This window comes from Manis pentadactyla, chromosome 1, assembly GCF_030020395.1.
Source record: "Manis pentadactyla isolate mManPen7 chromosome 1, mManPen7.hap1, whole genome shotgun sequence".
In the NCBI taxonomy this organism is placed as follows: domain Eukaryota; kingdom Metazoa; phylum Chordata; class Mammalia; order Pholidota; family Manidae; genus Manis; species Manis pentadactyla.
Window position 1 is genome coordinate 225,307,352 of NC_080019.1, and position 13,265 is coordinate 225,320,616.

Consider the following 13,265-nt stretch of genomic DNA (forward strand, 5'->3'; position numbering starts at 1 on the left):
TAGAATGTTTCCTTCTTTCTTTCTAGTGGTTTTTAAATTGCTCTAGGATCTAGGGTTTGGAGGAGATATTATAGGTGATGTGCAGCAGGGGGTTGGCAATGTGTGTGGCAGGGAGAAGAACAAGGAGGACCATCTGGATGCTTCAAGGCCCTTTTGTCCCCTGCTCCAATTTTCTCAATGATTCATATCTGTTTTATATACAGAGCTTCTAGGAAAGGTAACGTTTGGAAGAAAAGTTCTGCTACTGAAGAAACAGTGGTTGATCATCTTTGTTTCAGAATCCAAGTAAAAATCTTTCCAGTGAGTGAGCCACTAGAAGATGGCAATGAACATTTTTATGCAATTTCTTCAGCTGCCTTTAATTTGGCCACTAATATGTCTTGGGAAGAAAATGAAGAAGCCCAATGCTGCAAACTGTTTGTTTGAAGGGTCTTTTCAAATTGTACACGTAGCCAACGATTGCATGAAATTAAATATTACTCTGCTTTCCACCCCCACCGTAACCTAGGCACAGGTTTCTTCTCTAGACAGGTCTCTTGGTTACTCTCTCCCAGTTTGACAGACAGAGAGACCTCTGCTCAGTGTTAAGTGACTTGACCTTGAAGTCATCTGTTCCTACCACATCTCTGGGAGAGAAATTATTGCAGATGGTAATGCAGACCTTACAATTTCATGAATAATGTCACTAAGCATCCCATCCTTATTGACCAACCATTAGCAATCCTTGTCTCCTATCTTAGATTCTGCATGATGATCAGTGAACATGCATGGACTTGGCCATTCTCTATTAAAGCGAAGGAGTTCATCTGGAACTTTGAGAAGCATCAAGCACCCTGGCTCCATTTCTACCAGTATCAAATTACCAGGGATTCTGTACTTAACATTTCTGAGCTTTGCACTCTTGTTAGTTAGGAGAGTATTTATTTGAGCAGAGGTGTTTGCAACTTTTATCAGTTCTACTCCTAAAAACTATTCAGTACATTGGCATATATGCCACTTCTGTGTGATTCATCACCTATAAACTGAGGTACTTTATTTTGGACTAGGAAAAATTCACTAGATCCATATAATAAGGATGTATACCATGATACACAAATCTTCTGAGATGCTTAGTGAGAAAGGGTTTCTGAGGTCAAACATACTTGGGAAACATTGTGTTTCGCTTGCTGATTCAAAATGTGCATTAGAAGGGCTAAGTGCTAAGAAGCATTTCTTAAACTTATTTGATCACATACATTCAATGCACTCTCCTTCTTTCTTTTCTTCTTTCAGTCCTTTTTTTTTTTTTTTTTAGAAACATTAAATATCTAGGGCTCCATGGGAAAGATTTTGGGAAACACTGTAATTGCCTCTTTAAGGAAATTTTTTAGGGGTTAATTTTTACTTTTCTCTGTAATTCCAGAACCAGAACCATGTCTGGCACAAGGGAATTACTCAGTAGATGTTTGTTAAATTGAAGTGAACAAGACAGGATATTAAGATGCTAAACACTGCACTGAAAGTTGTTTTCAAAAACCACACCAGTTATTTGGTACCAAGTATTTGAAAGTTTATAGTAATAAATTATTTTAAACTTGAATTCAATTAAACCACTTTGGGCATATGGGTCAGAATTACAAGATGTACAATTTGGGACAAGCCCTGGTAGTTAATAGGCATCATTTTACAGACTGGACACAAAGATAAGGTATTATCTTTGCCTTCAAAAAAGAGATTGAAAGAATTATCTCAAGCATTAATTATAGCAATAGAGATATGAGCTCTGGGCTCAATCCAGGCGGGCTCAAACCATGACTCTGCCACTTACTGGCTGAGGGAATGTGGGCAAAAATATCTGTGCCTTAGTTTCCTCATTTGTAAATGGTGATGGTAATTATACTCCCCTCAAAGGGTTACTGTGATAACTAAATGAGGTTACATGAGTAAACAGCTAAGTATAGTGTCTGACACATGGAAACAATTTAGATATTAATAATATATAGTCAATATGAAATTAGAGTTTTGACACTAATTCTAGAGAAAATTTGAAAGATCCTAAGATTGGAAATATGGGTGAGGAGGAAGGAATTATATATCTGAGGTCCTCTATTGATAGCATCCAATAAGGGACAATTTGTAGCATTTTTGGGGGAGGAGAATCAGTTCTGGTATGAAGGTACAACTCACAAATCCTCACAGGCTTGGGCACAGGTGGGCATATTACTTCTTGAGGTAGTTTGTGGGCTCAGGCAGAATCCTTTCTGTTTACCCAGAAGTCCATGGGAGACCATTATTTTCTGAGAAGCCAAGGAAATAAGGAAGGGCCCTCTCTGTGAGGCAAATGGGCAGGGGCCACCATTCCCTACCTGAATGGGTAGGCAAATGCTATGTCAATGCTGAGGTTACTTTCGGTCTTGTTGACACAGTCCACACTCAGCCGCAGGCCCCCGGAATAGCCACCGCATGTTGCAAATGCAAAGATTGCAAAAAGCTGTGGAGAACAAAGAAACAAAAGAGAAGGCAGCTATTAGCATGGTGTTGATCTAATGAGGTATATCAATAGGAGCTTAGTGTCTGGACTGAGAGAGGCAATGGTTTCTCTGAAGTGTGGCATCATGTTTGGTTCAGGCAGGAAGGTGGAGGCCAGGGATTTGGTGAATGAGAACCGCCAGCAAGCTGGAGTCATTTTCCTCAGAGAAAAATTAAACCCAAGGACAAAATATCTGTGTCTGAGTATGTAGAGGGCTGTCAGGCCTCAGAAGGTAGAGAGGCGATCTCACATCAAAGGCTCTGCCACACTACACACCGAAGGATTCACGATAGGTGGTAAGAATTTGGGGTGTCTCTGGGTTTCTTCTTTTTGTGTATCTATTTCTGCAATAAACATGCTTTGTCTTCTGGAATACTACAGATTTTTAAAAAGGCACAGTGAAAGGATTATAGAGCTAAAGGATTGAGAAAGAGTAGGTGAATATCTAAGAGGAGCACAACATCTCAGTATATGTCAGCCTCAAACCCTCTTTCTGGTTACATCTCTGTTAGTTGCTCTTTCTAAGTCAACCATTAATAGGTTCATCTGTTTGCCAATTAATGTCATAGTCTATTCTGCTACAGAACATGCATCTGTGGGAATCAGGTACTGACAAATAGAAGCAGGAACTCAGAGAACTCTTCAAGAAAGAAGATACAACTAGAAGTGGTGGGGATGGCTCAAGATGGGAATTAAGCAAGTGGCAAACTTTGTCTACTCAGTTTGGCTAAATATGAAATAATTTCCTGCTCATTTCTAAAGAAAGTCAGTCAAGTATACTTACTACTAACTCTGTTATACTGTTCCCACTTAATTTTGGAATTCAGCTTCATGTGGTAGCTTGGGGTCCCTATTAGGGACACTACCTCACTTTGCATAGCAAGAGGAGCTATTGTGAAGGGTGACGAGGAGCCTGAGGGAGGATACTTAATTTTCCCAGGCCTTGGTTTCCTTCTCAGTAAGATAGCCAAGAACTCCTCTGGGTTATTACAAAATGAATATTATTCATAGCACCTGCCACCTCAGTCTTAATCAGGGGTGGAAGAAGGCCCTCAGAAGTTTGTCTTAGTTGGTCATTTAACTTAATAAGAGACTAGTTAATGATAAAACCTTCACAAGGAAAGCAGTATTATGTGGACCATTTTTGTGTACATGGCAGTTTTATTTTACCAGTTTTTAAAACCAGTATTTTAAAAATGAAAACAACTTGACCAAAAGATACAGTAGATGTAGTAAGAGCAAAATGGGCCTGTATGTGTTAGTGTGTGTCAAGCATTTAGAACAGACCCTGGAATGGAATAAGCACTCAATAAACATTAATGGATTATATTACTGTAAATAGATGTGGATGAGCTCCTCAGTGAGCCATAAACTAGAAAATTTAGAATTACTCCCTAGTTAAATCTGTATGACCATCAGCCCCAGTGAGCCAACAGCCAAGCACTCCAGAAAAACTAATCATTTTTCTTTGTTTGCTTTTCTTCCAGGTACATCTCACCAATGGGACGGACTTGAGGAGGCATTCAGAATCTACTCCAACCCACTCTGAAATCTGGGGATGATGCACATAGACACCAGGGCTGAAGGGAACTTGATCTTTATCCCTGTGGCATGGACTTGCTCACTTCTCATGAGAAAATGCTGTCAGCTTTTAGTAATGGTTCCTACCAATAAGGAGGAAGTGATTTCCATTGTTCAATGCTTAAATCTAGGCTTCAATATATAACTAAATGTCTCAGCACTTGGTGCCATATTATGATAGTGCCTTTGGTATGACTTCTTCCAGCAGAAAGAATGGAGCAAGGGAGCCGTGTGTGTGGCTGTGCAGACAGCCCTTTCCCTGCTCAAGCTTCCTCCCAGGGATATCCTCGGTGTCTCCCTGAGTCACTGAGAAAATTAAGTGAGAAGGAGTAGGCATTTATGCGTAGCCCTATCTGAAATCATGTGGAGATTTGTGTGGTATTTCAACACGTTCACTTCTCTGGGGCAAGAATCCTAAGTGGACAATCAGTATACTTGCCCGTGTAAAGGTTAGGTGGAACTGCCCATTGTTGCCAATATTAAGTGCCTACTGTGGGCCAGGTATTGTGCCCAGCACTCAACATGTGTGATCATATTTCTGCTTGACAATGGTGTGTGTGAAACTTAATATTGCCATATTAAAGATGTGGCAAAATAGCATGATAGTTTCAAATAGCTGTATTTTAAGAAATTCCTTGAAACATTAAAACGCAGTAATTTATTAGAGTTGAAGGGCATAAAGACAAATCCTGTTCATTTCAGTGCTTAATGGCTACAAAGAAAACTACCCTTGGCTCTTCATCTTACATTAAAGTGCTTTATATACAGTAAGGTATTATTAATACTACCATGTAATGGACTTAAGATGGATTGATAATTATGTATTTAACTAGTTCAAAATGCATAGAAGGAAGGTGTGCGACTTGAAATCACACACACTGTTATTTTTTCTTTTAACTTCTATTGAGCTGTGAAAATATAAGATATTGTAATATTGTACACGAGTTAAATATGATACTGATGGACTTTCTGGTTAACTTTCTCCCTTCCCCACAGTCCTCACTGATTAAAGAGAAATCATACTGTGTGACCCATATCAAATTCACAAGCGTTTGGTGAGGATTAAACAGATAATGTCTGTATAACACTGAAGAGTCGGATCCTGCTGAGTGAATAACTATTAAAGGGATGGCTATTTCCATATTTGGGAGAGTGAAATCAACTCCTTTGGAGTATATCAGCCAGGGGCCTGGCTTTGCAATTAGAATACATGGAGACAGAGTGGGGAGGGAGAACTGGAAGCACTGGGTGGTCGTGGGGGGTGCAAAATTCTCGTGGTGTTGCAGAGAAATGCAGTGTGGGAGGGGAACTTTGGAAATCCTCTTACCAATTCCCCTCCCAGAAGTCTGCCTCGCCACCTCACCCTTACATGGTAGGGCAGGGCATTTCTGGAGTCAGGCAGACCTGAGCTTGAGTCCAATTCCCAGCTGTCTGACACTGAGCAAGTTATTTAATGTCTCCAAACCTCAGTTCTTCCATCATCTAAATCAGGGCTAATGCACTGGTTCATTTAGCAGATGTTTAATGGTGCCTTTCCTAGGGGCCAGCTGGTGGGGAACACAAAGGCAAAAAAGTCCGAGAAAAGACAACAAAAAGGAAGGGTCATGCCCCCTGTGGAGCTTAAGGCTGGATGGGGGAGACAGAACCAAGAGAACATACAAATGAAATGATTACAAATTGTGTTAAGTTTTGAGGGGAAGCTCTTCTATGTCTGAGGATGTCATTTAAGCTAAGACTGAGAGGAAGCCAAGGGAGAGTGGGAGTGTGGGGGAGGGAAGTGCTCTGGGCAGAGGGAACAGCTTAAGTGAAAGCCGCAAGGGAGGCAAAGTTTGACCAGTTCAAGGAGCCAACGGAAGGTCCATGTGGCAGCTGGACGGTGAACGAGGCTGAGAATGACACTGTTTACAGCACGATTTTGTGTACATTAGCTGAATGAACACATGTCAGGCATTAGGCTCAGAGCCCTCAGTACATGTTACAGTGTCTCCTTCTACTTGTACTATTACTATTACTACTTCACTCTTGAAGAATGAGATCTAGAGAGGAAAAATTCACTGGCCCTAACTCAGCTCAAGCAGAGTTGAACTAGAATCCTGGTCTCTAGACTGCCTGAGTCAGCATCCTTCTAATTAACTCTAGGATAACAGGAAGAACAATTTCTGGCCCCATGGGTAGGAGTTATTCGTTAAACGATCCAGTCTTTGCCCAGAAACACACCACAGTGCTTCAGTGGCCTGAGGTTCTCTGTTTCTCCCGAGTGTCTCACAAACACATAACTTCAAGCTCACCTGCCAAGCAAGATGGATGCTTTATCCTTTCTTTCCTCTCCCTTCCTTCCTCCCTCCTTCTCTCTCTCTCTTTCTCCTCAATCCTCCCTCTATCCCTCCTTTCTTTCTTTCCTTCCTCTTTTCCCTATTGACATGGTAGAAGATTTTTAGGAGGAGGACCTTGGAAGATGTAAAGAGACAGAAACTTCCTTAGTTTAGTAATTGTTGCTCCAATACAGGCCATTAATATTAGCAAGTGAAAGGTTTGTGTGCCTTGCAGATCCTTGGCTCTGCAAGACTAAAGCTGATTGCTAACACAGCCAGTATCCTCTCCCCTCCCGGGAGGTGGAAAAGCTATGAAAAGGTGTGTTCTGCAGCCAGGATGAATGAGAACTTCATCTGGGGAGGAATTCTGGAAGCCTAAGGAGGGAAAGAGCTGGAGGAGAGCAGGTATGTGGGGTATAGAAAGAGATGAGAGAGAGAGAGAAACAGACACCTCCCTGTGAGGCTGGCTCCGTAATGACTCCAGCAGTGATGAGAGATGCAAAGACATGGTGTGTGCATGCACATGTGTTTTATTTTCTCTAAATTCTGAACTCTGGGCTCTGTGTGTTCATCCTCAGCCCACACTGCTTCCTTTCTGGTAAAGCAACTTGTCCACTCCCCTTTCTAGATACTGAGGTCACCACCCAGGAGCAAAAGACCAGGTACCCAATCAGATGATATTATGAAACCTCTGTGTGGCTATCTTTCCCCTCAAGCTCCCAATTTCCTCAAACAAAGCAGACACCTCAACCTCCATCACGTTCTATGATAATCAATATCATTGCCACTGGCCCAGTCATTCACTTCCCTTGAGTTAAGGAGAATGAAATAAATCTCCTGAAATGAACTTTCATCTCACTACTGTCTTGGATGACCTATGGCTCTTTTCCTAACAACAAAAAATAACTCTCTAACTGGACAAAATTAACCAGCAGAGATTTCCCTTGCCTGCTTAGAAATAATTCAGGTGAAAGAGAAGAGAAGCATTGCCTTGAATTTTCTGGCTTAATAAGCATCCATAGACCAAAATCCCCTGTAGCAGGAATATCTTTGCACAGTTAATGATACTGAAGGTTTTTCCCTGGAAAAAGGGCAAGCAGTCCCTCCTTGGCTAATTGAACCACACAAGGAATATCAATGAAAGCTGCTATTAATCCTTCTGGTTAATTTGCAAGGCAAAGTTTAAAGCAATAGGTTGGAGGAGGACAGGAAATCAGGTTGATTAATGGCTCTCACAGGGATCTGTGGTCTGCAGTGAAGCCAGAAGGGGACATCTTCCAAAGCCTGATACACAACCTCAGGCAGGAAAGGGATTGGGAGATTGGCACCAAGTGTAGGTACTCATATTACCACCATGCTGTGTGTGCTGACAATCAGATTTCCACGGGATAAAGCCTGGATTTATAGCATTTGCCAATTTCCATGGTGTAAATACTGTCACCACGGCCAATTCCAAGCTGCCAACATGATACCTCTGAACCTTGACTGGAAGAGCTGTACAATCAGCTATGCTCCAGCATGCTCCTGCCACCAAGGGACTTTTCCTGATGTCCCCCCAGTGTGAGAACCTGGGGCTTATTTCATCAGGTACAATGGTTCATCCTTTAATTCATTTATCTACTCAATCACTTAGTCACTTAATTATTGTAGCAGAGGCTGCTGATGCCCTGCCTGTATCCCCTTAGCCCACCCTGGACACCCTGCAGCTTCAGGGGGACAGTCTTCACACACACCACAGGCCTCCTCCTAAACACCTGAGTCTCTCTGCTGAGGACTTCCTCAAGCAGCAAGACTGCACCCAGCCTGTGACAGGCATGACAGAGTCCCTGGGAGCTAATTCCCTGGCAGCTTCCAACCAATGTGGGATGGAAATTGGTGGGTGAAACCAAGTGTCCTTGTCCCTCTGGGGGTAAATTTTGAAGTATGTTTAATACAGCTTGTCAGAGGATGCCAGTCGGGATTGAGCCCTGGCTGCCCCAGCAACAGTTGCTCATTAGCACACTGTGGTTGGCTTTTCTCCTTTCCCTGTCTCATTTCCCCTCCTGGCATTATGCCTCCTGGCACCACCTCTCAAGTTAACTTCTAGAGCCAAAAATCTTAGGATCTGCTTTTGGGGAATGCAGCTGAGGCAGTTATCAAACAGTGACCAAATGCCTAGTGCTGTCCAGGCATGGCAATGAACCCTAGGATTATACCAATAAAGGGACCTGTATCTCCTGGCACACCTTATTTCACGCCTGTCAGCTTCTCATTTACCACACCTCATCTCTCCAGATCTCTCTAAAGAAGCTTTGCTCCTCTGTCAATAGGAAGTCTTCTTTGACTGCACTGCCTAGAGTAGGCCTCCTGGCCCCACTCCACCCCACTTTTGGCCTCATTATTCCTTGTTCTTTTTTTTTTTTAACATGAACCGATGTTTTAAACTAAATCTCTCTTTGTTTGGCATTATTTAGTCACTGTTTATGTTTGACCACTTCCCTGAGGAAAGGTAATGTGCTTGTCTTTGTCTGCCACTGAATGTCTGCCACTTTGCACAGCGCTTGGCATGGAGTAGGTGCTCTCGAAATATTGTTGACTTAGTAAGTAAAGACCATCCTTCCTTTACCTCCAGGGAACTTGCTGTCTTTTTGGGGATACGGACAAGTGAATGAACAGGCATAGTGACAGTGTTTTACTGTGGTGAGAGTAACTGGAGCATGTTAGAGGAAAATATGGTACCTACTTGCAGAGCAGTGGAGGGGACCTGAGGAATGGTTGTCTGCAGGAATGGATAGCTAAGAATGAGGTAGGTAAGAATGAGATCAGGTAAGAATGAGAAGCAGAATGTTCTAGGGAGAGAAAGCAGCACATCAAAGACCCTTAAGAGAGCAAGTGAGGCACATCTGGGCTGTGCAATTGGCATGACTGGGGCAGACACTGCAAGGTGAGAAGAAGGTAGCGACGCCATTCAAGAGGCAGGCAGGGATGTGTAGGGTGTGGTCTAGTAGGGATCTGAAAGCTACAGTCTCTGGGCCATAACCAGCCACATCTACTCATTTACGTGTGGTCTTTTGCTGCTTTTATACAACAGTGGTAGAGCTGAATAGTGACAACCGAGGCCTGGTCCCCAAAGCCAAAGATATTTACTATCTGACCCTTATAGAGAAATCTGTTTTACAAAAGGACTGGGTTTTCAGCAGTGGAGGGGCAGGACAAATTTGCATTCAGAAGGGCCACAGGGTTCACTGTGGAGAGTGGGGACTGAGAGAGGGTGGGGCTGGATGCTGGAAGATGAGCAAGTATCTTACTCCCCAGAAGGCCTGCAAACCCTCTGTGGGCAGGACCATGCCCTCATCATCTCTGTATCCCTCAGGGTGCCAAACATCGTAGTGGCTCATCAATTTTATCAAGTGAGTGAATATACAATGAAGGAGTAAGAGAAGGTGAGAGGAAAAAGTGCTTGGAATAGGGCATTTTAGCACTGGAAACAATAATAAAAGATGGGATGATAACGGTGATGATAGTAACAATAAAACAAGTACATCTGGTTCTCTACACCAGGCTCCTCAGTCAGTATACTATCTACATTAGCTTACTGAATTCTCTCAACAATCCCTGAAGTGGAAACGCAGTCCTTCATCTTGTGGATGACAAAACTGAGGTCAAACAATGTGCTCAAGGTCACACAGTTTTGGGATACATGGAGCAGCCATGGTTTGACCTCAGATTTGCCTTTCTCCCAAGTTTATCTTCCTTCTTCCCAACTTTTCCAGGGCTGTGAAAGGGGTTTCTCTGGGCTGGAGCATGCTATGGGAAGACTAATACAGAAATATCAGTTATGGGCTTAAGGCTTTCTCTGTCCCAGCGAAGCTCACAAAGCCAGGTGAGGACTAGATGAGGTACCTGGAAGACGAAGCCCTGAGCATCTGAGTAGATGCCAGTGGTGGTTTAGGTGCTTTTCCTCAGCAACACAAGCCTTGACTTTGCAGCATCCCAGGCTATGGAGGAGGGAGTTGGAGTCTGGGATGCTAGGAACATTCAAAAAGCTTGATGTGAGCGGGTTATGTCCATTATACTGCACAAGTTCCTCCTCCTAGCTGTCAGCCACAAAGGGCTGGTGGGTTTCTCACTTTCACCCGTCTCCATCATTCAACAGTTTATGGGTTAGAGGGACCCAGTTCCTCCACCTCCACTCCCCTCTGGTGGATCCCTTTTGTCCCTCTCCTTTTATGATTTTTTGGACTGATGAGCCATGTACCTTCAACACCCCTGAAGAACATTTCTAGGAATACGGTTGTTTATAGGAGCTGATTACCTCAATAGTAGCTTTGAAAAAGTGAAGAATACATACTGTTGGGGTATTTTCTGATGCAGAAAGGGTTTCTGATTAACTGTGGCTTCCCTCATACCCACTTGCTAACCAGGAGGCTCCCAGGAGACTGATGAACAACTCTGAAACTTAATGTTCCATTTCCACTCATCTTTGTCCAACTCTTCTTTCTTTTAGTGTTTCTTCTCCTGCTGATAATTGGATTTTTCCAAGGAAATAGACCAAGCACCTTCATGGACACCAGTTTATGGTTACTGCAACATACTGACCTAGAAGGCTGCTGTGAACAAACAACCTTGCAAAACCTCAGAAGGGACCGTCATGTGAAGATAAAAACTGCAAGCTGTCCCTGGAAGACAATATAATTTTATCTTATCTGGATACACTGAAAACCACCATAAAAAAAAAAAAGCTTTTTCCCATAGAGCTATATGTTTCTCCTGTCATTGTCTATAACTATCTGTGTTGTTAACTGGAGCAAGTATCTTCACCATGCATTCCATTTCATGCTACCTGTCAAATATCGGGTATTACACCCTTCGAGCTGCTTTGTGATTTGTGTGAAATCTTCCCAGGCAAAAGCAGCTTTACAGAATTGGTACTTCATGCCATCATCAGAGGAATTCTAGCCAGGTCTCTCCTTCTGCAGAAGGAGAACTTCAAACTATTTGCATAGCAAAAGAAGTTTCCATTTTCATTTTGTTAAAACTGCAGCCTGGAACAGTTAGTAAAGTATTTGGTCACAGGTAACAGAAAGCTGGCTTTACATTGGTTTAAATGAATAGGGGTCTGCTTATTTTTCTATTTTTCATACATTTGAGAAATCCAGAACTAGGTGGCTGCTGGTATCAGAGATGTCTGCATCAACATCTCTGGTTCTTGCGGTCTTTGCCTCATAGTCACAAAATGGCTGCTGTGTCCATGAACCCCCTAGCTGCATGGTTGACTGGGAAGGACTATTCAACTCTGCTGGCCTCAATAGGGCAGGTAAGCAAGGTGACAAGGGCAGGAAATGGTTGTTGAGTGGGTCTCCATCTTCTGCCACAGGAATTTAGGGGAGAAAGAGGCAGAAGTTAAACAAGAAAACAAGGTGTTTGTTCAGCAAGACAGTGTAGTCTACCCCAATGGGTAAGTGGGAATTTCCTTTTCTCTGGACAGTGCCTAGAAAGTTCAAAATAGGCTCAATAGAACACTTTCTCACAAATTGAAAATTCATTTATTTTCCAACATAACACAAATCTCTAATGTAAAATGCATAGTCAAAATAGTGAAAATAATTTTAAATAAAAAAAACAGAATAAACAAATTCTGAGGTATTTAATCAATGTAGTATTATGCAATAATGAAAAAGAATGAATAGTAGTATAGAAAGTTGTTTATAATATTTTTTAAGAGAAAAAAAGCAAATTGCCAAGTATAACATAATGTATTACATTTTTGTAGAAGGAATATTGATACATATACTCATTTTAATAGGCTTGAAAAATTCTAGAGAGATAGCCCTGAAAATATTACCAGTTGTTACCATTGATGAATGGATTTTGGAGGCAGAATTTCAGTTTTTAATATTTTTGTATTATTTCAGTTACTTCTCCTAAAGTGTAAATAACTTTTGTAACTAAAAAAGGATTTTGTAAAAATTGCAAATTTAGACAACCTCTGGGTACCTTGAACAAAGAAATGAGTTTGTCAGTAGATGGCTGTGTTGTTTTTAACTTTCATTTGGATGAAAAAAATGTAAAAGCAAAGAAAACCCACTCTCAGGATTATCTTCAATAATGCCTTCAAATTATTTACATGTGCAGAGCACATAAATGGAATAACATTTTTCATCTGCTTTGCATATTAAAATATTTTAGCAAAGTCATTCTTTAGAATAAAGGTAAAAGTTCAAAATAAGCCATGGGAATATATGGCTCAAGTACAGTGTTGATCATTAATTGAGAAAAAGGACAACTTATCTTCCATCAGAGTCAATGATGGCAATTACTTTAAAAGGAATCAACTCCAATTCTCTTCTATCTGTCATAATGGAATAACAAAAAAACCCCACAAAAATCCAATGGAACTTCTCACCTACAACTGACGCCATTTCTCTGACACTTGATTAGAGACAGAGTCTTGTGAATTAATTTCTTGACTATTGTAGTATTTTTGAACTTGACATTTTTCTGGGGTAAATTTGTGATATGGACTTCTAGAATTTTGTTACCTACCATAAATATCTCTTAGAGTAATGAAGAAAATCACTGATGGTAGATATCATAACTACATACTTCTGCTTGATAGGAAAATTAGAGCAAGATAAGCTCCTGGAGCATAGCCACTGTCCTTGCCAGAAGCCATGCTTTCATGATAATGTAGGATGATTACGATTGTTTTTTTTAAACTGAAATGAAATTGTAACCCGTAAACCACCCTCTCCCCCTTTTTGTTTTAAAGAGTAAGCCTTAGATACAATGTTCACTGTTCTCTGAATAGAAAATAAAAGCCACGCTGGGATTTTTTTCTGATTGAATTCGGAGTATTTGACATCTCGTCTTTAACATGTAAA

At 41.5% G+C, this 13,265-nt stretch overlaps 1 protein-coding gene across 3 annotated transcripts in view; it reads right to left on the reverse strand.

The window, feature by feature from the left end:
* SYNPR (synaptoporin) overlaps nucleotides 1-13,265 on the reverse strand; it is a 287,830-nt gene that overhangs the window by 93,417 nt on the left and 181,148 nt on the right. For all 3 annotated transcript variants that reach the window (XM_036878241.2, XM_036878239.2, XM_036878240.2), the window contains one exon: nucleotides 2,346-2,470. In XM_036878241.2, the coding sequence (XP_036734136.1) occupies nucleotides 2,346-2,470 (125 nt within the window). The remainder of the gene's footprint in view (nucleotides 1-2,345; nucleotides 2,471-13,265) is intronic.